The sequence below is a fragment of the Diplodia seriata genome, assembly GCF_021436955.1.
Source record: "Diplodia seriata strain FDS-637 chromosome Unknown scaffold_7, whole genome shotgun sequence".
In the NCBI taxonomy this organism is placed as follows: Eukaryota; Fungi; Ascomycota; class Dothideomycetes; order Botryosphaeriales; family Botryosphaeriaceae; genus Diplodia; species Diplodia seriata.
In genome coordinates, this window is record NW_027117314.1 from 714,049 (window position 1) to 735,787 (window position 21,739).

Here is a 21,739-nt window from a genome sequence, read left to right on the forward strand (position 1 = left end):
CCTTAGCCTTGGACGATCCGTGGGGCGTCACGGCAATTGCTTGTGCCCCTCTTACCTGATCTGTGACGCTTATACTACCCGTTCCGGGATGCCATTGCCAAGCCCTGAGGTCCTCAGAACCGGCGGGGTTGGGCCAGACTCACGGCCTTTCAGATGCTGCAATTGAAGGGAAATCGTCTGCGTGTCAAGTCAGAAATCGTTCCAACCCGCGGGCGGCTCGTCCGAGCATCACGTCACTACTTTCGGCGTCGGCAGGGTCCAACACCATCAAACTTCCGACGGGTTCGTTCGCAGGAGCAGCCCCTCCCACTCCGCACCACGGCTGCTGCTTCCAGAGCAATGCAATTCCGAAGCCATGCGCTCCCCCGCCGCCTCCACGCCCCGCGCGCCCCATTGAGCCCTGCCGCCGTACGTGCGTGTCCCGCCAGCAACCAGCCGCGACGCCTTTACTCGCGCCGTCTCGACTCCGTCGGAGAGCGGCAGAACATCGCCATCCTCGGCGGCGGCATCACCGGACTCGCCAGCGCACACTACCTGAGGAAGACGCTGTGGAATGCCAATATAACAGTGTACGAGGCGAGCCCGCGGCTAGGCGGTTGGTTGCAGTCCCAGCGCGTCGAGGTGCCCGGCGGAAGCGTGCTGTTTGAGCAGGGCCCGCGCACGATTCGCCAGGCCAACAGCTCGCTGGTGACCACACACCTGGTAAATACACGACTGCCCTGCCATCTGGTGCGACGTGTCGCCATCGCCTGCTAACGCGCCGCCAAACCCGCAGGTCCAAGACCTCGGTCTCGCCGATGAAGTCGTCTACACGTCGAAGACGTCGCCCGCCGCCAGGAATCGCTATGTATATTACCCAGATCACCTCGTGAAAATGCCCGGCCCGGGACTGGGCCTCTTCGAGACATGCCGCACATTGCTCTTCGAGCCAGTCATGGCCGGCGCCATCTCCGCCTTCGCCCTCGAGATTTTCCGCCCGCCGCGCGATAGCAACGTGACCGACGAGAGCTTGGGCTCTTTCCTTGAGCGCCGTCTAGGCTCGCGCCAGGTTGGTGACAACCTGGCCTCGGCCGTGATGCACGGAATATACGCCGGCGACATCTACCAGTTGAGCGCCAAGTCCTTGATGCCTTTCCAATGGTACCTGGAAGGCAAGTACGGAAGTATCTTCAAGGGGGTATACGCCGTCCAGCAGGAGAATTCCGGCAACATCCCGGTCCAGCAGCGGGAGGCCGATTTTATTAAGAGCTTCATGCATGAGCCGCCCTTGGAGCGCGACTTTTTGCAGAAGCTTTACTCCTCTAGCGTCTTTTCTTTCAGAAATGGGATCCAAACGCTGGTGAACAGATTACGTGACAGATTGCTGGACCAGGAAAACGTCGAAATAAAGACATCGACCCAGGTCACTCGATTGGAGAAGGATGAGGAGACGGGAAAGATCAGGGTGAGTTGGTCCTCACTTGGTCCCAAGAGGCTTCTAACAATGGTTTCTACAGATTCACAACCAGAACGACTCATCCCCTCAAACGTGCGACTTGGTTATTTCTGCCTTGCCCGCCAAGGCTCTGGCGAAGATTGCAACGGCTGGCCAAACGACAACCAATTTCACCGGCTTCTCGCCTCTGTCCAGTATATCGTCTGTCAACGTAATGGTGGTAAACCTATTCTTCTCGGACCCGCACGTTCTTCCCGTGTCCGGATTCGGCTACTTGCTTCCCCGCAGCATACCGTTCGAACAGAACCCAGAGCGGGCGCTGGGCGTCATCTTCGACTCAGACGCGGTGGCAGGACAGGACACGGCCGACGGAACCAAGGTCACGGTGATGCTGGGCGGTCACTGGTGGGATGGATGGGCGGAAGAGGACCTATGCAGCCCGGAAGAGGGCGTGGAGATGGCGCGCACCGTGCTGGCGCGGCACCTGGGCATCGTGGCCGAGCCGACGGCGACGAACGTCCGCCTGCACCGGGACGCGATCCCGCAGTACAAGGTGGGCCACGAGCAGCGCATGAAGGACGCCCACTACGCGCTCAAGCGCGCGTTCGGCGGCAGAGTGCGGGCGGTGGGCAACTCGTACACGGGCGTCGGCGTCAACGACTGCCTCCGCGCGGCGCGCGATGTGGCGCGCCAGCTGGGGGACGAGGGAATCATGGACGATAAGACGGGTCTTGAACATTTCGTCGAGCCGACCAAATGGGTGCGGATGGGTACGACGGTCCAGCTAGGACAAAAGAGAGAAGCCAAGACGGAGGATGAGAGTACAAGGTAGAAAGTGGAGGAATCAAAAAGGAAGTTAGATTTGGATTGCTCCAGGTTCATGTGATATCAGGTCGGGTGGCTGAAGAGCCGGCGCAGAAGTCAGGCGCGCTGGCTTACTGTGCTGGCACAAAGGTCAAACAAAGCAGGCACGATACGGGAACAGCGGACAGCCGCAGCACCTGACAGGCAGCTATAGGTACGTGTTTTCGGCCGATGGTAAGCAGTAGCCGGAAGTCTCGCGACGGAACGCGCGCCCAAGGTGCGCCGGCGCCAGCTCAGCCACGCTTGGCCGCCAGCAGATTTTGCTGCGTCGGGTGCTTTCCGCCGGGGTGCTGAGGGTGGAAACGTCGCAGCGACCGGCCATCTCAACGTCGGCCTGCGCTCTGCTCGAGATCGCTCAGGGACGGTGCGACAGGCGTGGGCGAGTGAGAGAAGGCGGGGCGGCAGCGGCGTCTCGAGCGAGGGCCGCGCGCGTGTCGCCTGCCAGTCGCCGCCGAGCCAGGGCCAAGCCGTCGCTGCGCCTCCCCGTGCGTCATGCACGCCGCTTTCCCGCTGGCGAGGCACGGCTACATAGACTGACGACACCTGCTCTCTCCCCGTTTGCAACCCTCAACAAGGCTTGGCTCCAATTCCTAGCATTCCCGCCGCATCCTAAAAGCCACCAACTTCACCGCTCGCTCGCACCCAACAACTCCCCACGCGTCAGCCGCGACTCTCTGCTTCTCTGCTCCTCCGCAACATGCCTGTCCTATTGAAGCGCGAGTAAGTCCGCCCGCCGTATATCCCGCCGCAGGCGTCCCCACAATCCCCAGACGCGCCCGCCCGCTACCCCAAACGTGTACTTCGGAAACTAATGCGACCTCCAGTTGCTATCGCGGCAATGACGGCTACCAGTACTGCAGTCCCTCGCCCTGGAACGACTGGGTGCGCTGGGTAGTCCTGGTCATCATCGTCGTCTTCTTTTTCCTCCTCTTCGTCGTAAGTACCCATCACCCCAGCTCGCGCTCTACCTTTCGCTCTGCGGCGCTTGGTTTTGCCTCACTTTTTCTTCCCCCCACATCCCAAGCTTCCGACTGGCGCCATCCGAGACTTGACAAAGACCGCACGCCGCCCAAGCCTTGAACAAAGCAACATCTAATCACGCGCCTCTCGAATAGTTCTGCTCCTGCCTCACCGCCCGCCGCCGCCGCCGCGCCGGTCGGCAGCCCATGTGGGGAACAGGCTGGGCCACGCGCAACGGCCACGGCGAGCCTCAGTACTACGGTTCTCACCCGGGCGGCCACCAGCAGCCTCCCTACCAGACTGCCGCGCCGTACTACTATCCGCAGCAGGGCGGCGCAGCCCCCGCTCCGCCCTATTCACCGCCGCCCGCCGGCGGCTTCTACGCCAACCACCAGCAGCCCGGATACGACGCCAGCTCGCCGTACCCCCAGCAACCCCAGCCCGCGTACACGCACGACAACTCGCGCGCTGGTGAGAACGTGTACGAGCCGCCAGCCGGACCGCCGCTGCGCAAGATGGAGAATGGCGTCATCCGGTAAAGAAAAACAGTACGCTCAAAAAAATAATAATGATCGAATGCGGAGGGAGGCTGGAGGTAATGCGCGATGATTCGGGGAAACGAACAAAATGGTTTCTTTATGAGCTTTCTCAGCTACGGTTTTGAACGAACAACTCTTATTTTGAATATTTTCTCTTCTTTTTTCTACTCCCTCTGGCTTTGGTATCATACCATTCCTTGTTTTCTCTTTCTTCTGGGGCTTATCAAAATCACAACCCGAGTTGGAACGCCCGATGGTTACTTTGGCCGGCGAGTTTCGAGATTGTTGCCCAATGGGTGAACAAAGTGCCGCAGTAGACTTGGTCAGATACTGGGGTAGAACTGCGAGTTTCCAACACAGAGTTTGAGTGATGCACTGCTCATGGTTCTGTAGCAATTTCAGGTTGGGTCTCTACTTAAACCGTGCCTTTCGCAAGATCGTAAACTGCATACCAACGATTTCTACCTTTCACAGAGAGGGGACGGAAGACCTTCCGAACATTATGAACAAGCGTCTTCTTCTTGTCGGGATGATTATTCAACTGGAACATCCAGCTAATTTCCATTGATTAAGACGATAAAGAATACCATGCTCGCAACTCTAAATTCTCTATGGAATAGTTGCTTCTAAAAACGGAGGAAATTGCATGGGAAACTTTTTGCGGGCGGCGAAAAGCTCCAGCTCTGTCTTCAGACCGCTCAAATTCGACTGTTGACGGTGGCGTAGGCAGACATGTCCACTTCAAGCCAGTTCCGCGTAGGCGGGGCCGCGCTCTGCTTTACTTTCTACATGGCAATGTTAGTAGATGTTCACGCTCAGCGTCACATGCAAGAACGTGGCCGTAAACTTGAAAGAACATGACGTCTGTCTATTGAGTGTGAAAGCTGCATGCAAGATATGGAAAGGGCCGTGATCAATTGGTACACTGTCAAAAAAGCCTGTTGTTTTCTAAGGAATAGCGTACTGTGTAGATCTTGTCCAGGCAGGATTCAGTTGGGCTAAGCACAACTTATGGACTTAAGACCTAAGTCCGGATTACCCGCGGGAAAGTGCGGATGTACGTTTCTGCTCACTAATAGGCAGGCTCACTAATAGGCAGGCAGATGCCCCCAAATTCACGTCATCGATGTTTCCAATATCAGGACAATGTACCGCACAGAAAGCATTTACCGCTAACTTCTTGCGAAGTGAAACCGCGAGTCATATTTGCTCATCTCACTTGTCAGCATCTGGACAGCCAGGGAAAGTCTCATGCCTCAGATTCTTGCTCTACAGTACGGCCTGTTACGCTAGCAGACCACCAGAGCTGGAAAAAGACCGGATTTGAACGCCCAGAGCCCATGAAGATATCCCTTTTCCCTTTTCATCCATCCATCACCGGAACCGACGGGACATTTAAGCCTCGGTCTCCGCGAAGGCGGTGGGGAAGCGGCGCATGTTGTCCGCGATCTTGCCGTGCTTGCTGAGGAACTGGACGTAGGCACCGTCGACCTTGACCTCGCCGGCCTGGCGCTTGGCGATGTACTCGTCGCGGCGGAGGGGAGTGAAGCCCCAGTTCTTGGACACAATGATCTTCTGGCGACCGGGGAACTTGTATTGGGAGCGGCGGAGAGCCTCGATGGCGGTAGCACGGTCTGTAGAGCGCTGATTAGCAAATTTCCTTCCAAGAGCGAAGGAGCCGGTCGAACGTACTGTTGTCCTTGGTGCGAACGGACAGAAGGATCTGGCCAATGTTGACACGGGCAACGGTACCGTTGGGCTTGCCGAAGGCACCACGCATACCGGTCTGGAGACGATCGGCACCAGCGCACGACAACATCTTGTTGATACGGATGACGTGGTAGGGGTGGGCGCGGACACGCAGGTGGAAGGATTCCTTGCCACCGGTCTTGACCATGTACTTGTTGGCGCAAATACGGGCGGCCTCGAGGGCCTCGGAGCTCAGCTGCTCATACTCGTTGGAGACAAGGTGAACGCAGCAGGGGAACTCGTCGACGTTCGCACGCTTACGGCCAAGATCGAAGATGCGAATCTTGGGGTCGGGCACACCGCGGTTGAAGCGCGACTTGGGGTACGGCTGTAGAGGCGCGCAATCAGTACATTTCTTCGCACAAAAACACCCGCTGGCAGCCGCTGTCCTGGTGTCCACTCAGGCCATTTTTCGCGTGGGAATGCTGGTGCGGCGCTGATGAAGACGCCGGAAGCGCTGTCTGTCGGTCGATCGTGATGTGGGTGGCAGAACGGACCTTGTTCTTGCAGTAGCGGTAGCAACGGGCGGGCCGGCGAGCCATAGCGAAGGATTTTGCGTGGTTATGGGCTGGATGGGGGTTCGTGGAGGGGTTGCGGTTGTCGACGGGGAGGGAGGAGGTTTTGAGGTCACCCACTTGAATTTCTAAGCAGAGCTAAGCGAGCGCATTGTGCGCTTTGCCACAATCGTCACAGCCTCAGCCTCAGGCACGCGATAGCCACGGTAATTGCACCAAAAGTTCAATGTCTAAGCATTCTAATCATGTTCAAGATATGTGTTGCTAATCGTCGCTGATTGATCAGCTCGTCGTTGCCGTCGTACTTGGGTTTCCGCCTCGGCTGCCTGAGCTGCATGCATCGAATGCAGGACCAATCCCATTACCAACCAACCGACTTCTCACGCATGTTGCATTTCGCACAAATAATTCCCGACCATAGAACGTGCATTACTATCTGGTATACATCATGTTTCCCAGATCGCCACGCTCCACGCTTACGCGATTTTTGATTTTTTGATTCCATCCCGCGCATTTAAGCGGCGGCGTTGGAGGCAAGGATATCGGAGTCACCGGCATCCAGGATGGCCATGGTAGAGCAACGGAAGAGCTTACCGCAAGCGGTGCCAAGCTCGACTAAGATTTGGTTAGCCCAAAGGTGTCCCTCCAAAGCCCTGCATGGGGGCTTTTTCGCAGGGAGAGCTCTCGGACGAGAGCTTTGTCACGAAGAAGCAGCAAGTGAAAAGTGTCTACTTACTGTTGTTGCCGCTGAAGTGGTGGACGTTGGTCTTGGCCAGCCTATTGCGCAGTCAGTACGTGCTCGGAAAGAAAAGCCCGGTGGCTACTCGGCGCCAGATGCTCCAGGGATTGAACTCACATAGCGACGTACTCCAGCTCAGACTTGCGGAGAGGAGGAGTGTTTCCGGCAATGATGACCAGCTTGGCCTTGCCCGAGCGCAGCGACTTCATGGTGCTCTTGTAGCCCACTATGAGCGGTCAGCTGTGTGTTCTCTTTGTTGTTGAACGCTGGAGGAGGGTTTACGTACGAGTGACCTTGCCGCTCTTCATAACAAGCGCCAGGCGCGAGTTGATGCTGCAAGAGAGGTCAGCGTGTGTTCTTGGGTTGCAAGAAGGCTTCAACCTGCGGAGGTGAGGCAGGTGAAGCGTGCTGGGTCCATTGCTTACGAGTCGGCATTCTTCTTGGTCTTCTTGATAGCCATCGCTGCGCGTTCAGATGTTCGGTGGAGAGATCTGAAGGGTCGTTGTTGCGCTCCGGTTGAGTTGCAAAAGCGAAAGTTGAGTTTTCTCGACAACAAGGGCGTCGCGGGCGTGCGGATTCCGGGGCTAGGCCGAGAGTGGCGAGATAGGCGAGCGAATCGGACGGCGACAGGTCGAGCCGGGCACAATGCGGGCTGCACGCCTCGCACGCCCCCGCCAGCATGACCGCTCTTTGCGATGGGGCCAGGGTTGCGCAGCCCCGTCGGCGGCTTGGACCCAGTCACTGCCAGCAATTGCGGGCTTCGTGCGGCGATGATGCAGCTGGGCGGGCGCTGGGCCAGTCGTGCAGGTGACGGATGACGAAAGCGAGGCTGGTGAGGCCCCGCGGCGCCTTCGGCTCCTCCGCGTTCCAGCCCACAGCCCTACCACGGCAGCGTGCCCTTCGCGATCCGCCGGTGAGCGCGTGCGCAGGGGCTCAGGCTCGGTGCAGGTGGGCGTGAAGAGGTCCCCGTCTCCATGGCAGCAGCGCTACCCAGGCTGCCGACTATGCTCTCTATATTATGAAACGCCCGAGCATCGCTCCCTAAATCTTGCTGGATCTGCCGTTATTTCCCGCCCGACTCCTGGAGTCAAAGCACGCCCAAAAGTCGCCAGTCAACACCGCGCCGCCGCCCGCTGCTTCCATAGGCTCTACTGCGCCGATCCGCAGCACCGCAGCACCGCATAGCCTCGACAGCCACCGCCACTATCTTTAGCACCCGCCCGACGTCAACGTCGCTCTCGCGCGCCACGCAGTCGTTCTTGTGCCCTGCAGCCCGGCGCCGGCCAGCTCCTCCGACCCACGTCAGCCATGTCGGCCACCGTCAAGAAACCATCTCCGCCCGGCCACGCCCAGCGCCCGTCTGCCACGTCTGCGCCATCAGGTCCCAATCGCACGCCCTCGCGGTCGTCCACCTCCATTCCCACCGTCGCTAGCAGCACCCGGAGACCGACTTCCACCCGCACAAACTCCACCGGCAGCCCGCTGTCTGCGCGCGCCTCCGTCAGGAGGCCCACCCACTCGTCGTCGATGAGCAGGGACATGTCCGCGTCAACGCCCGTCGACAACAGCGCCGAAGAGGATGCGAAGGCTGAGACTGCCGCTCTGATCAAGGAGCTCAAGGAGCAGCTGCAGAAGGCCGAGACCAGCGGCGAGGAATTCAAGGTGCGTTGTCGCACGCGATCCAGACCCGCAATCGGAATGCCATTGCTAACTGCCCCCGCAGAAACAAGTCGAAGTGCTCAAGACAAGGCTCGACGATGCCCTCAAGGACCAGGCCAAGCTGGAGGAGCGCACCCACGAAGAGGAAGAGCGCGTGGAAATCCTCGAGAATGAGAAGCGCGAGACCGTCCGGCAACGCCGTGAGCTCGAGGCCATCTACGAGGCAGAGCGCGCCGCCGCCATGAAGGAGAAGGAGCAGGCCCAGGCCCGCGAGGACGAGCTGCAGGAGGTCATTCAGAGGCTCAAGGACACAATGGCCGAGCGCGAGCGCGAAGGTGTGAGCGCTGTCGAGGAGCGCCGGAATTCCAGAATTTGTATGTGCTCACCCTCTACTTATCTGCCCACGATGCCCCTTGACCCCTAACCAGCATCACAGCTTTCCCCAATTCGCGGTCGAACTCGTCGCAGAATCTCGAGAATGGCCATTTCGCTCCGCCGTCCTCGCTGCAGCGCAGCAATTCGCAGAACAGCTCCAAGCTGCTCCTTCAGAAGGACAAGCTCATCGAATCGCTACGTCTGGAGCTTGCCGAGGCTCAGATCAAGGCTATTGAGATGGAGAATGCCGGTGGCGGACGACTGCAAGAGCTCGAGAAGGTCCTCTTGGAAACCCGGATGGCCAATGCCCGTTTGATGGAGGACAACGAAAGCTTCCAGCTTTTGCTCAGCGAGAAGACGCTGAACGGCGACTTCATGCGTAGCCTTGGTGCAGGCGCTTCCCGCCCGCCCTCGCAGGGTGAGAGGCCCAGCACCAGTCTGGCGGACGAGCTTGGCGCCGCTGCCGACGAGGAATCCAACGAGCGCCGTCTCGAATCCGAGATCAGCTCGCTCAAAGACCAGAACAAGGCCCTTACCTTGTACATCAACAAGATTATCGAGCGTCTTTTGCAGCACCAGGGCTTCGAAGCCGTCCTGAGTCACGACCAAGAGCCGCCACCGAAGCCTCCTGTTGCCAAGGAGAACGCTCCTCCGGCCCCGCCGCCGAAAGACAAACCTCAGGGCCAGTCGTTCCTGCAGCGGGCCAAGTCTGTTGCTCTCAGCTCTGGTAGCTCCAACCCACAGCCAGAGAAACGCCCCCGGCCTATGAGCATGATGCCGCCTCCCCCGCCCAAGCCGGAAGAAAACAGCATCACCTCCGACCCCACGACTGCTCCAAGCATTCCCCTCCGTCACAGTTCTGGCCAGCACCGTCGCGCCAACTCTGAGTGGAGCAATGGTGCGGCTACCGTGGTCAACAACATGTATCGGAACTCGGCCAGGTCCCCCGGGATCGTCTCTCCGCGCAACTCGGTTTTCAACTTTCCGCCGAGTGAAGGACCTGCGTCGAACCGTAGCTCTCGCGTCGTGTCTTCGGGCAGTATGCCGCGCCAGAGCGTTGACGGCAACGGCGACGCCTCCGCCCAGGACACCATCAGCAACACTGACAGTGGGGTTGCCGTCGACACGCCTTCCCCTCCCCGGAGCATTGCCAGCAGCTTCGACCGTCCTAGTGGCAACGTCATGACCGGAAACAAGCCGCGTCCTCTCAGGCTTGTGCAAGAGTCCGAGGAGGCCGAGAAGGAGCGCAAGGCCGCGAACCGGCAAAGTTGGATCGGCGCCTGGTTCTCCAAGAGCCCTAACCCGGACGGCGGGAACTGAGTGCACTCTGGCCATGTCCATGAGTCGATATTCGATGCACATTCTACTCGACGAACGAGATTCACCAGCTTGCCCGGAATGGTACTTGACAATACTTTAACGCGTGCGAAGCTGCCCAGATATTGGCAAGTCTTTGAGAGATGGCCATTTGTCAGCTTTGTTTTACGCCTGACATGGGCTCAAGCATGAATGAAATGGAACGTCAGTAATGATGAGGCGAAAGTGGCGAAGTTCCTTTTTGTTGTTATTTCCATTGCTTTTTGGTTTTTTCCCCTCTTCTTTTGGCTTCTGAGTTACTATGACAGCCCCCCTCACCCATGATTCAATGAGGAGAAGGCAAAGAAGAATATCTCTCAACGATTGCAAGCAATACCCCAAAGACCGTTTGTTTGGTTAGGCAGGCACACACAATTTTCCTCTCGGTTTGGTATGACCATCATGGAGTCCAATACGGATAGGGCCTCAGAGATTGAAGGATGGGGTTGGCAGATGATCAGCCTGTATCGTCAGCTCACCGTGTACGCTTACAAGTTTGGTCTGTGTCGGGGCCTCGAACCTGACAGATTTTCCTTACTTCGGTTCCGATGTAACTTTCTTCATGTATCGACTTTTCTCTCACTTTTCCCCCTCAGAAACCAAGTGAAAGGGAGCTCCTACTCAAATAGATGGATCGGCGTTATGTTGGCTACGCTGCCATTTCGAATTTCAAATACCCTTTCCTCACGAAGTTTCGACTTCCTTCCCCCTTTCTCTCTGGCCTCTTTGCCATATGCGGAATCCACGCACTCTCTCTGTCCGGGGTCGAGTCACTCCCGGGCGAACGGACAGCTGTAGGCTAGCAATGTATGTAGCACCGACAACGATAGGTTGCCTTACAACCACTTCCGTGATGGGGATCGTCATCCCTTTTCCTTTCTTCCAAGCCTCCGGAATGAGATCTTCTCCATGCGGGCCCGCATCAGAATGCTTGGAGTACGCCCGCATGACACCTGTACAGATTTGCACGTGTATCTATCTCCAGGCCAATGACAGCGATGGTATACTTTTGACGACATTTTGAAGAGCAACCCCTGACATGGGTCACGGGCAAGGGGACTGAACAGACCTCCCGCACGGCGGTCGAACGCGCAGCTTGTACAGTACCGCAATCATGGACCCTTGGACGAAACAAAACCCAACCTTCCGGGGCTAGAGGGTCCGTGTAGTCCCAACCGGCCAACCAGCTCCCGGCGGGATTTTCTTATTCAACGACCACCTGACAAATGCTTCTTGCTCCTCTCCACAGCACGTCAGGTGAAGTTGGCGATGCGGAGAACGAGCGAGGAGTGCACCGCTATGTCTCATGTCCGCCGAATAACCGATCGAGTGGCCATTGCCCCCTCCACTCCACAGCGGCGGCGCCTTTTTGCCCTCACGAGAAACGGGCAACGGCATCAATCAACGTTGGCTCAGCCAGCAGCGCAACATCGACCCGAGTCGCCGCCGCTGGGGATAGCAGCTTCTTCGCGCTTACAAATCGCTACCATATCCATACACTTCTGTTTGAATGAACGGGAACGGAAAAGAAAAGAAAAGAATGAATAACCGCATTCGTATGATGGTCGACGAGGAGGACCTAGGGCGGTGGCGGAGGCGGAGGCGGCGGTGGCGGGGCTCGCCCGGTTCTGGCCCTGGCCCCGCCCTGAGGTAACGTCTTCGGGACGCGGGGCGGCTGTGCAACCCTTTTTTTGGGAGGGGCTGTGCAAAAGCCGACCACCGGGAACCATGGAGCGCCACAGAGCCGGCGGGGCTGGATTATTCGTATGTAAGCAAGCACTCCAAACTACTAGTGCGACGGACCTGAAGGCCACAGGGCCACGGGGAACGAAGAGTGTGTGGTCGCGGAACGTGCTTTGTGAGATAATGATCAAGGGTGTCCGACACGTTCGACGTCCAGCTAAAGAGCGGGAGAGGGATTCTGTTGGAGGAATGGAAGCGCTCGTCTTGTCACATCTGACATCATATCTGCATCGTTCAACGCACGCTCGTTGATTGGTGCGTTTAGATAGCGTCTAAGCTCGTCCAGCTACTCTCCGGAGAATCAATTGGGGCTGCATTGGCAAGGACACACGAATAGCAAGCAGACGAAAAGACAAGGATCGCGGAGCAAAGAGAAATGATAATGTGTCTATACCCCCCGTCTTCCACCTCATCAAACAACATCCTCCATATCCTACATAAGAAAATATCCACAGTGGTAGTCGCGGCTTATCATTATATGTTTTCTGCTTCTTCTTTTTCTCAATTCTTCGAAGCCAACCGTGCATCGATGCCACCAAGACGAAGGGGATAGGATCTTCAGTCACCAATAGCCTAACGACGTGGCTCTAGAATTCGCTCGTTTTCACTCGCTCGCTCACTCATGCTAAGTAGACCAGAGAGGAAGAAACCCACCATGTTCCCACTGCACCATTGTCCCTACCGTTTATGAACCCAATGATGCATGCCGCCCAAGTCACGACTCGTCTAGTAGTGGATAGCCTTGTCGTAGGTGTTGAGAGCGGCCTCCTTGAAGCTGTTGTTGAAGTTAGCAATGATACGAATCGGCCTCAATCAGTGACGGGGACTTACGCTTCGCTGAGCGTCGGGTGAGCGTGGCACACCCGCGCAACATCCTCGGACGAGGCGCCGTACTCGATAGCAAGACCGGCCTCAGCAATCATCTCACCGGCGTTGGGACCGATGATGTGGACACCAAGCACGCGGTCGGTCTCGGCATCGGCGATGAACTTGACCAGACCCTCGGTGTCGAGGTTGGTCTTCGCACGCGAGTTGGCGGAGAAGGGGAAGGTGCCGACCTTGTACTTGATGTTGGCAGCCTTGAGCTCGGACTCGTTCTGGCCAACCCAGGCGACCTCAGGGTGAGTGTACATGACAGAGGGGATGACGCCGTAGTTGACGTGGCCGTAGCCCTTGTGGATGTACTCGATGGCAGCAACGGCCTCCTCCTCAGCCTTGTGGGCAAGCATGGGGCCAAAAGTGCAGTCACCAATCACACGGATGTGAGGGATCTTGGTACGGTACTCGTGGTCAATGATCAGGCGTCCCTTCTCGTCGGTCTCGAGGCCAATGTTCTCGAGGCCGAGGCCGGCAGTGTAAGGACGACGGCCAATGGCGACGAGGACGACATCGGCATCAAGCTGTAGTTCATAGTTAGCAGCGGCCAGCAAGCGGGAGAGAATTGAAGCCTACAGTCTCCTCCTTGCCACCCTTGGCGGCCTCGACGGCGACCTTGACACCCTCGCCCGCGGCATCGCCGCTCGAGACCTTGGTGCCGGTCTTGAACTTGATGCCCTGCTTCTGGAGGATCTTCTGGATGCCCTTGGCGATCTCAGCGTCCATGCCGGGGCCACCAATCTGGCCCAGGAACTCGACTACAGTAACCTCGGAACCCAGACGCGACCAAACGGAAGCCTACTCCAGTTATTACGGGCAACTCTCAGCAATTGCATTTGGACCCACCATCTCGAGACCAATGATACCACCGCCAATGACGACCATCTTGTTGGGGACCTGCTTGAGGGCAATGGCGCCGGTGGAGGTGATGACCTTCTCCTCGTCAATGGTCATGCCGGGGAAGGGCGTGGCCTCGGAACCGGTGGCGATGATGATGTTCTTGCCGCGCACGGAGGTCTCGCCGCCCTCGATGAGGTTGACCTTGATCGTGTGCTCGTCGGCAAAGGCGCCGGTGCCCTTGATGTACTCGACGTTGTTCTTCTTGAACAGGAACTCGATGCCCTTGGTCAGGCCGGAGACGGACGTCTCCTTGGCCTTCATCATCTGCTCGAGATTGAGCTTGACATCGCCGACCTCGATGCCGCGGTTCTTGGTGTCGTGCAGGATCTGGTGGTAGAGGTGCGAGTTGTTGAGCAGCGACTTGGAGGGGATGCAGCCGACGTTCAGACAGGTGCCGCCCAGGGAGCCGCGCTTCTCGATGCAGGCGACGTTCAGGCCGGCCTGGCCGGCCTTGATGGCGGCGACGTAGCCAGCGACACCGCCGCCGACGATGACCAGGTCCTTCTCCGCCGCCTCGGTGGCATATGTCCGCAGTGACCGGTCAACGAGCGGGAATGTTGAGGCGGCGGGGCGGAAGGCGCTGCGGCGCGCAGCGAGGGCGAACGGCCGGGCGGGCGTCTTGGGTATCAGTTGCTTGAACATGGCGGCGACGCGGGATGCACGCGGAGGGTGGGGAGTCGGGAGGGGAGGGTTTGCAGCTGGCGATGTCTGACAATGGGCGACGGCGAAAACACTCGGGGCGTCGGAGCGCGAGGCGGCAAAATGCGGCAATTCGCGCGCTTGGCACGTGTGTGATATCAGCACCCGACTGAGTGGTTAATCGCGCAGCAGCTGTCTCTTCTTGCGTCTCCTATTCTACATAAAGGCCCTATTCGACCGCAACGCGCTGCGTCGCCAGCACCGTGAGCCCGTCCGCGGCCACGCTTGCGCCCCACCGCACCGTCTCCCTCTCCGCCTTGCTGCCCGCCGCCTCGGCCTTGCGGACCACTTTCTTGAAGAAATACTGCAGTCCCCGTGCTATTTGCGGCGCGTCTTTGGCCATCATCACCACGTCCAGCAGCGCTTCCTCGTTCCGCTGGTCGGCCGTCTTCTTCTGGGACCGCAGGATTACCGTCGACAACAGCACCTCGACAAAAGCCTCAGTCTTTGGTTGCAAGTAGCCGAAATTGAGCGTCTGCAGTACCGCGTTAGCCGAATTTCCCGCCAGAGCCGCCTTTCGGGGTGCCGAATTTGTTGAGTGGAGTGCGTCATCCGAGAGTGTCGGGAATAGACGGGACGTCGGCTTTCACTTCACGATTATGACATGACCCACGTACCTTCAAAACAGCAATGGAGAGTCCGCCCTCCGCGATCAATGTGCCGAACATCTTTGCCAGGTTGACAATCGATCGTGTTGTCAGCGCCTCCTCGCCCTCATCCTCGTCATAGTCCGCATCGTCCATTTCGTCCTTCTCGCCCATTCGCTTGAAAAGGTCCCATAGGCTGAACTGGAACGCCTTCTTCAGCGGCTTCTCCGAGCACAAGCGTCTCGCAATCAACGTATAGTACGGATTGTAGCTTTGCTCGGCGCCTGCGCAACGGATAAGCACCCGCGGGATCTCAAGCTCCTGCGCTTTCTTCAGCCGGAGCTTCATCAGGCGCAAATGGGCGTCCTTGAAATCGGACGCAGACATGATGCTGATGAAGATGGATCGTCGAATGTCCGTGTTCATGCGTTGCTCCTTTGCCAGCTGTAGTAAATCCGTGGTGCCGCTCAAGATGATCTCCTCGGCCGGTGCCCCCTTGCTCTTCTTGCTTTTCGACGCTTTCTCATGCGCGGCTGGGTCGTCGGCCGTGTCATTTCTCCAACTTGCACCAACAAGCCACCACTTTCCTTTCTTCTCCGTATCCCGCAGATCCTTGAGACCAATGCGCAGAGGCTCGCTTGCCTTGATCGATCTCGAGTTCAGAGAACCGAGTGTCTTCTTCATGCGGGTCGTGTGCTCGGAGGTGATGGCGGATGCAGCCACGCCTGTCTTCATCCGGTTGTTCTTCAGGCTTTGGATGGTTTCAATCATGAATTTCGTGCGGACTGAAAGATTTGCCTCGCCGGCATTCGCTACCGACTTCTGAAGGAGGACGACGATATCCTTCAACGATGTCGGATCATCCTGCCGGAGCTGAGGACCGGACATTCGAACAATCCTAAGCAGCAGCTCGGTATTGACCTCTTTAAGCTCCTCCAGGAAAATGCGAATATAGTCGAAGACAAGATTACAGCCGACAACCTGGAAGTTGTACATCTGTGCCAACAGCGAGATCAAGTTGGTCGTCTCTTTCCCGCTCGATTCATCGTTGTAGCTGCCGTAGTACTTGTCGAATTCCGCAGCAAAACGTTCGACAAGCTGTGCTCCAAAGTCCGTACCCACGACTTTGTAGACCGCTGCGATGAAACCAGCGTGGAGGATTAAAAATGTATCCTGGAGGCTTGATGGATCGCATGCGAGCCCGAGGAGCAGGTCTATAAGGGTTGTTGTGACGTATTGGCGAGGGTTGTTTTCGTAGAGCTTCTCAATATCCTTGAGGATTGAAATGAGGTTTGCTTCCGAGAGACGATTGAGAAGACCTTGCGTCTGCCGTTTTAACCTCGTCAAGGCCTCCGCGTCGGAGGATGGCGGGCCCCGTAATGAAGGTGGAATGTACTTTCCAGCTGGCGCTGCTTCTGCAGACACGGGAGGTTTATACGGATTTTCCCGCACCTTTGGCTGCTCCACTTCCTGCTCGGAATCTTCTTCATCGAAGTCATCTTCCTCAAGTCCGTCCAGATCATCCTCGGAGCCCTCTGCACTCTCATCTTCCGAAAAGCCAGCGAAGCCATCACCTGCCCCGTCGATCTCCTCTTCTCCATCCGACTCTTCCAACCCCTCGTCGTCATCCTCCCAACCTTCTTCGCCCTCTTCACTATCATCTTCGCTGAAGCTCTCCTCGGCCGTTAGACCTGTAGCTTTCCGCCGCTTGCTGTCCAGCCATGCCTGATCCTCCGAAGATCGTTTCCGCTTACCCGTCACAGCGAAGTCGAGCTCGTCATCCAGGCCGTCCAGAAGGTCTGCCAGACCATCCTCGTCGAAGCCCTTTGGCAACTTCTTCTTGCCCTTCATGCCGAGCTTCTTCTCCAGCGCCGCAATTTCCGCATCGTCCTCGTCAAGCCGTGCCTGTGTCTTCTTCGGTACCGCCGGTGGTGGTGACGGTGACGGCGTCCGCTTCCTCTTGTCCTTCTTCTTGGACTCCTTGACCTTCTCCTTAGCCTCCTTGTCCTTGCCGGCGGTCTTTTTCGCAGTAGGTTCTGCGGGCGCGTCGGCGCGCTTGAGCGCAGACTTCAGCGGCTTCTCATCAACCTTGCTCTTTTCCGATTTCGCGGGTGGAGGGGAAAATGCATCTTCGCCGATGTCATCGTCTTCATCGTCGCTCTCGAAGTCGTCTTGCGGAGCAGAGCGCTGCTGGAATTTCCGGGGTTGGGGGCGATGCGACTTCTTCTGCTCGCGCTCAGCCTTGCGGCGGTCTTTGCGACCTAACACGCGGCCGCGGGCACGACCATTGCCTTGAGAAGCCCCAGAAGCTGCAAGCAAAGACAGTCGAGTTAGCAAAGCACAAGACGAATAGCGCAGAAAGGCGAAGTACCTCCAATCTGGTCGAGGAGGTCGCGCGGCAACTTTGGCCCTCCGTGATTGCGTTGGCGCATAGTTGCGGGCACAAGCGTGAGTTTCCCGTTCGCAAAGAGAAAAATCTCGAGACAAAACGAACAGGCACTGGACCCCGGAATGATTTACGGGCGGTAAAGCGTTAGTCGCCGCCGCAGGGCGGTGAGGCATGACTCGCGGCGACACACCCCCGGCGCGTGGGCGCCCGCCGCACTCGACCCGCGACGTCAGTCCAAAGAAACCACCAGATGCCCGCGGCCCCTCGACAACATGGCTGACAAACACCTCAGCAATGAGGAGGTGCGCAATCCCCTCCTGCGCCTGCCCCGAACCAGGCACCACCATGCTCACTCGTGCTCTCTCCCACAGTTCTTCGCGCGGCTCAAGGAGCTGTTCGATGCGCGGCGCACCAAGGACCACGGCACAGTTTACCTGACGCAAAAACGCCGTACGCCCTGCCCGGCCGACAATTCTCCAAAGGCCAATGGTGGAAAGCTCACACCACCGTATAGTGACCTTTGACCTCGAATCGCGCGCCTCGACGCCCACCAAGGTTGCCGACGACCCGCTATGGGACACGCACCCGCCCAACCCGCTCCCCATCATCGTGCGCGCCACCAACGGCAAGTCCAAGGACAAGCGCGACCGCAAGGTCAAGCTGTCGACCATCGTGTCGCCCGACAACCTTGAGGCCTTCTACGCCCGCTACGCCGACGTCTGCAAGGGCGGCATGGCCGCGCTGAAGCCGCGCGATCGCAGCAAGCGGAAGAAGGACAAGCGGAACAAGAAGAAAAATGCGGCCACCGCTGGTGGTGGCGAGGGTGAGAAGAAGGCGTGAGGAAGATTCAAAGCTCGGGGCCGAGTGTTGTGGACGGCCAAAATCACTATGAAGAAACGCAGAAAAAAGTCGATGCGGAACGAGAAGTACCCGTGTTCTTGCGGGTTGCACACAGCTGTAGCTGTGTCATCATGCGTGGTGAAAGTTGCGATGCTGCTATCGAATACTGCTAAAAGGTCAAAGCGATGATCCTATGGGGAAACTTGTAAATCACGCTATTAAGAATGCAATTTAGATGATGGTACTCCCTAACAAGCCACTACCAACCAATCAGACTCATTAGTGTTCTTTCACATGCGTCTCAGAATGGGTCGCTGCTCTTAAGCGCAGCGAAACGTAGGAGAGAAGCTGATCATGCAGTCACGGTATCAGAATGCAGATTTCCCTCTTTTCTAGAAGTTCCAACTTCCAAAGCCATACCCATTCTTAACCGAAGAACCTCAGAGTTGCAATTCTAGTTAACTTCAGTTGAGTGCTTTGCTCTCATCTGCCAGGCCCATGGTTCTTAGATATCTGCATGTACCACACCAGGAGGCAGTAAGAGTAGGAAAGAGAGGAAATGCCACCGTCGGTGGAACATCCAAGGATGCAACCGGGGCGACCAATCAAGTGATAAGAGGGAACATTCTGGGGCTTCTGCTGTACAAAGCCCTTGAATGCGAGTGTGCGGGAGCGCCTGCGAGGGATTGGCTAACATGTCGGACTTGGCTGGCAAGGATCCAGGGTGTACAAAGCTGTAATCGACAGCACAAGCTTTGAACTTGGCGGCGAGATGTGGTTGCCCGAAGATATGATAAGCCTCATATCATTGGCTCTTATGACAATGCAGTATGCACCCGTTCATGTGACGTCTACGTGGTGTCTGCTCTAAGGACTGACGGCGTCTGTTTGCTTTGATATTGCAACCAGGTCGACGAAGTCGGAACTGTTGTCAGGATGATTCTGGTCGCTGACATGCTGTGCGTCCATGTGGACGTTTCAGCTGCCTGCAATACCAAACAAGCTGACCCTGTATCTTGTGGCCTGTGACTGAGAATTCCTGCTCAACGGCCCCACCTGCTCTAGCAAGCGATAACGGGCAAAAGATAACCATGGTGTACACCAAGGTTGAATGGAAGATGTTTCTCCTCCCGAAGACATCCTTCGCTCGGGAAACGGGGCCAATCAGGGCCCGTAAAACACGTACCCCAGACCATTAGCAGACCAGAAGCGAACAACCTCATAGAGTTTGGCATTCGCTGAGTCAGCTTGCCCAGGCTATACAAACTATCGAAGAGCATGGGTATGCGGAGGAACCGAGAAGGCAGTGATAATTCAATCCGGTTGCGCCAATCCCGCCAAAACCAAGGAAGTGATCTAGCTCCACCTCCACTAAAAAGAGCCAAAGGTTTTTGCATGAAGGATAAAACGGGAATTTTCTCGCCAGCGCCGTTCTTTTGGTGAAGATGTGAAGCCCTCTTGTAACGAACCCCGGAGAAAAAGACAAAATCCAAACATCATTGTCACGGAAAGAATCCAAGGAGGAGCCGTACATCAATTCGTATGGAGAAACTTACATGGCAGCGACTCAGCCTTGGGAAGGAGCCTGCGGAGACTGTTGCTGCTGCTGGGGCATGCCTGGCCTCGGCGGGCTGCCCTGTCCAGGCGCGCCGCCGGGCTTCAGCAGCTGGCCCTTCCAGCCGGGGAAGAGCGCCTGGAGTTTCGTGTACATCTCACTCAGCGCCTGGGGAGCCGCCGGGACGGTCATTATCGCCGGGCCGGGTGGCACTTGCTTATTCGGGTTGGTGTTGCGGTCGGCAAAGGTTGCGAGCCACGACAAGTTGGCCTGCAACCGGCGCATGCAGCTGTTCGAGGCAGAAAAACAGCTCAGTCAGCAAGACGGGACGCGGGAAACGGCTGCGCCAAGAATCGCACATGTATCACGTACTCAATGTACTCCTTCGACGCCACCTGCTTAGGCGCGTCGCCCTCTTTATTGCCGTCCTGGCCGGGGGCGGGCTGGTTGCCCATCATGCCGCCCTTCCCCTGCTCCTGTAGGCGCAGCGTCTCCTGGAGCAGCTCGCGGTTGATGTCGAGCAGCAGCGTGACCTGCTCGCGCTCGCGCTGCAGCTGGCCGGGCGAGGCGGGCGTGGCGGCCATGGGCTTCGCGGGCTGGGCTTGCGGCTGCTGCGGCTTGGGGGCGGCGGAATGCGACGGCAGGCTCACGGGGGCAGCCATGGATTGGGATGAGTCTGGCAGCGACGGGGGTTGCTGGCTCGGGAACTGCTGCTGCTTCGTCGGGGTGGCCGCATACGGCGAGACGTGGCGGGAGGGCGAGATGTTCTGGTTGAAGGATTGGAAGTGGTGGGCCTGGGACTGGTGGGGGGCTTGGATGGGGGTGGAGAAGGGCGCGGTGGTGAAGGGACTCTGCGGGACTGCGGGCTAGACGTCAATCTCTGAGCTTGTTGGGTTTGGGGCGTGTGAGACAGGCAGCGCGACGGATTAGGCGAAGGCAGAAGGGGGGTGCGTCCACTCACCTCGCGGCGACTGCTGCTGCTGCATCGCGCCTGGCTGCATCATGACCCCACCGGCGCTGGCTTGGGCGCTACCCATGCCCATGCCCATGCTCGAGGCCAGCGGGAAGCCACCGCCGCCGCCATTGCTGAAGGCCGGGTGGTGAGGCGGCTGGATGCCCTGTGCAAACTGCGGGGGCGGCGGGCCGTGGGCGGGCTGGGCATGCGCGGGCGAGCTGCCGAACTGCTGGCGAGCACTGGGCTGATTAAAGAAGGACGGGTTATAGGAGTCCATCTGATTCATGGCTGCGTTCGGGGTGGTCGTCGCCTGGGTATGGTTGAGATGCGATCTTCAGCGCAGCCGCAGCGCTAATCGGGGTCCGCGCCACCGGCCCTGGGCGCTCCCAGTGCGCAGTGCCTTGGGCCGCCGGGCAGCTCACGCCCGCTCAGCAGCACGCCGCCGCCGCGCAGAGCAGCGCAGAGCAGCGCATCGCAGCAGCACCGCAAGCAACGAAGGCAGCAGGCCCGCCGACCGCCCGCGCGCAGGGCACGCCAGGGCCGGGGATTGGGTGACGCATGGCCGTGGCCCACCTCCCTGTCCTCTGCCTTGGTCCGTCCTCTGGATCTTAGTGTCACCACGACGGATAGAGCGCATGCCGCCACGGCACGGCGGGTAACGGCTAGAGCAGCCTTGCGTGCCCGCGGCCGGGGTCTGCTGGACGAGAGGAGGGCCAATCCGCGCCGCGTGGGAGGCCAGCGCCCGCCATCCACGGCGCCGGACGCGCGACTGCGCCTGGCTAACGCAGGGCGCGCATCAATGTGGTAATCCCCGAGAGCAAATCCATGCTGATCGAAGCCATCACGCGCTGCGCCAGATTGGGGTCCCGCAGACGATTGGAGACGAGGCTAATAAGAGCGTCGCCCGCCCGCGTCCACGCCGTCCACGCCGCTGACATGCCGGGCCAGCGTCCAAAGCGCCTCGAGGCCCGGCGCGCCCAGCCATGGGCTCCGCCAGGAATGCG

General features: G+C 58.3%; 8 protein-coding genes across 8 annotated transcripts; 4 read left to right on the forward strand and 4 right to left on the reverse strand.

Annotated features, from left to right (window-relative positions):
- Positions 1 to 339: 339 nt before the first annotated feature.
- Positions 340 to 2,267, forward strand: HEM14 (oxygen-dependent protoporphyrinogen oxidase; the record flags this gene model as incomplete). The annotated part of the gene is made up of 3 exons (XM_066778413.1): positions 340 to 702; positions 776 to 1,444; positions 1,497 to 2,267. 3 exons carry the CDS (start codon positions 340 to 342, stop codon positions 2,265 to 2,267), a joined length of 1,803 nt encoding a protein of 600 aa, XP_066630850.1.
- Positions 2,268 to 2,996: 729 nt separating this feature from the next.
- Positions 2,997 to 3,798, forward strand: SLS55_006987 (uncharacterized protein; the record flags this gene model as incomplete). The annotated part of the gene is made up of 3 exons (XM_066778414.1): positions 2,997 to 3,019; positions 3,160 to 3,235; positions 3,463 to 3,798. The coding sequence occupies 3 exons, from the start codon at positions 2,997 to 2,999 to the stop codon at positions 3,796 to 3,798; spliced, it is 435 nt and encodes a 144-aa protein (XP_066630851.1).
- A 2,778-nt stretch (positions 3,799 to 6,576) lies between these two features.
- On the reverse strand, positions 6,577 to 7,261 carry RPL30 (60S ribosomal protein eL30; the record flags this gene model as incomplete). The annotated part of the gene is made up of 5 exons (XM_066778415.1): positions 6,577 to 6,677; positions 6,799 to 6,839; positions 6,919 to 7,027; positions 7,088 to 7,134; positions 7,227 to 7,261. The coding sequence occupies 5 exons, from the start codon at positions 7,259 to 7,261 to the stop codon at positions 6,577 to 6,579; spliced, it is 333 nt and encodes a 110-aa protein (XP_066630852.1).
- A 1,067-nt stretch (positions 7,262 to 8,328) lies between these two features.
- On the forward strand, positions 8,329 to 10,155 carry SLS55_006989 (uncharacterized protein; the record flags this gene model as incomplete). The annotated part of the gene is made up of 3 exons (XM_066778416.1): positions 8,329 to 8,463; positions 8,525 to 8,834; positions 8,897 to 10,155. 3 exons carry the CDS (start codon positions 8,329 to 8,331, stop codon positions 10,153 to 10,155), a joined length of 1,704 nt encoding a protein of 567 aa, XP_066630853.1.
- Positions 10,156 to 12,660: 2,505 nt separating this feature from the next.
- LPD1 (dihydrolipoamide dehydrogenase precursor) lies at positions 12,661 to 14,352 on the reverse strand (the record flags this gene model as incomplete). The annotated part of the gene is made up of 4 exons (XM_066778417.1): positions 12,661 to 12,709; positions 12,766 to 13,334; positions 13,387 to 13,608; positions 13,657 to 14,352. The coding sequence occupies 4 exons, from the start codon at positions 14,350 to 14,352 to the stop codon at positions 12,661 to 12,663; spliced, it is 1,536 nt and encodes a 511-aa protein (XP_066630854.1).
- Positions 14,353 to 14,578: 226 nt separating this feature from the next.
- SGD1 (suppressor of glycerol defect) lies at positions 14,579 to 17,428 on the reverse strand (the record flags this gene model as incomplete). The annotated part of the gene is made up of 3 exons (XM_066778418.1): positions 14,579 to 14,884; positions 15,027 to 17,305; positions 17,368 to 17,428. The coding sequence occupies 3 exons, from the start codon at positions 17,426 to 17,428 to the stop codon at positions 14,579 to 14,581; spliced, it is 2,646 nt and encodes an 881-aa protein (XP_066630855.1).
- A 229-nt stretch (positions 17,429 to 17,657) lies between these two features.
- On the forward strand, positions 17,658 to 18,225 carry SLS55_006992 (uncharacterized protein; the record flags this gene model as incomplete). The annotated part of the gene is made up of 3 exons (XM_066778419.1): positions 17,658 to 17,687; positions 17,757 to 17,874; positions 17,900 to 18,225. The coding sequence occupies 3 exons, from the start codon at positions 17,658 to 17,660 to the stop codon at positions 18,223 to 18,225; spliced, it is 474 nt and encodes a 157-aa protein (XP_066630856.1).
- Positions 18,226 to 19,792: 1,567 nt separating this feature from the next.
- Positions 19,793 to 20,817, reverse strand: SLS55_006993 (uncharacterized protein; the record flags this gene model as incomplete). The annotated part of the gene is made up of 3 exons (XM_066778420.1): positions 19,793 to 20,050; positions 20,140 to 20,639; positions 20,814 to 20,817. 3 exons carry the CDS (start codon positions 20,815 to 20,817, stop codon positions 19,793 to 19,795), a joined length of 762 nt encoding a protein of 253 aa, XP_066630857.1.
- Between the last annotated feature and the right edge of the window lie 922 nt (positions 20,818 to 21,739).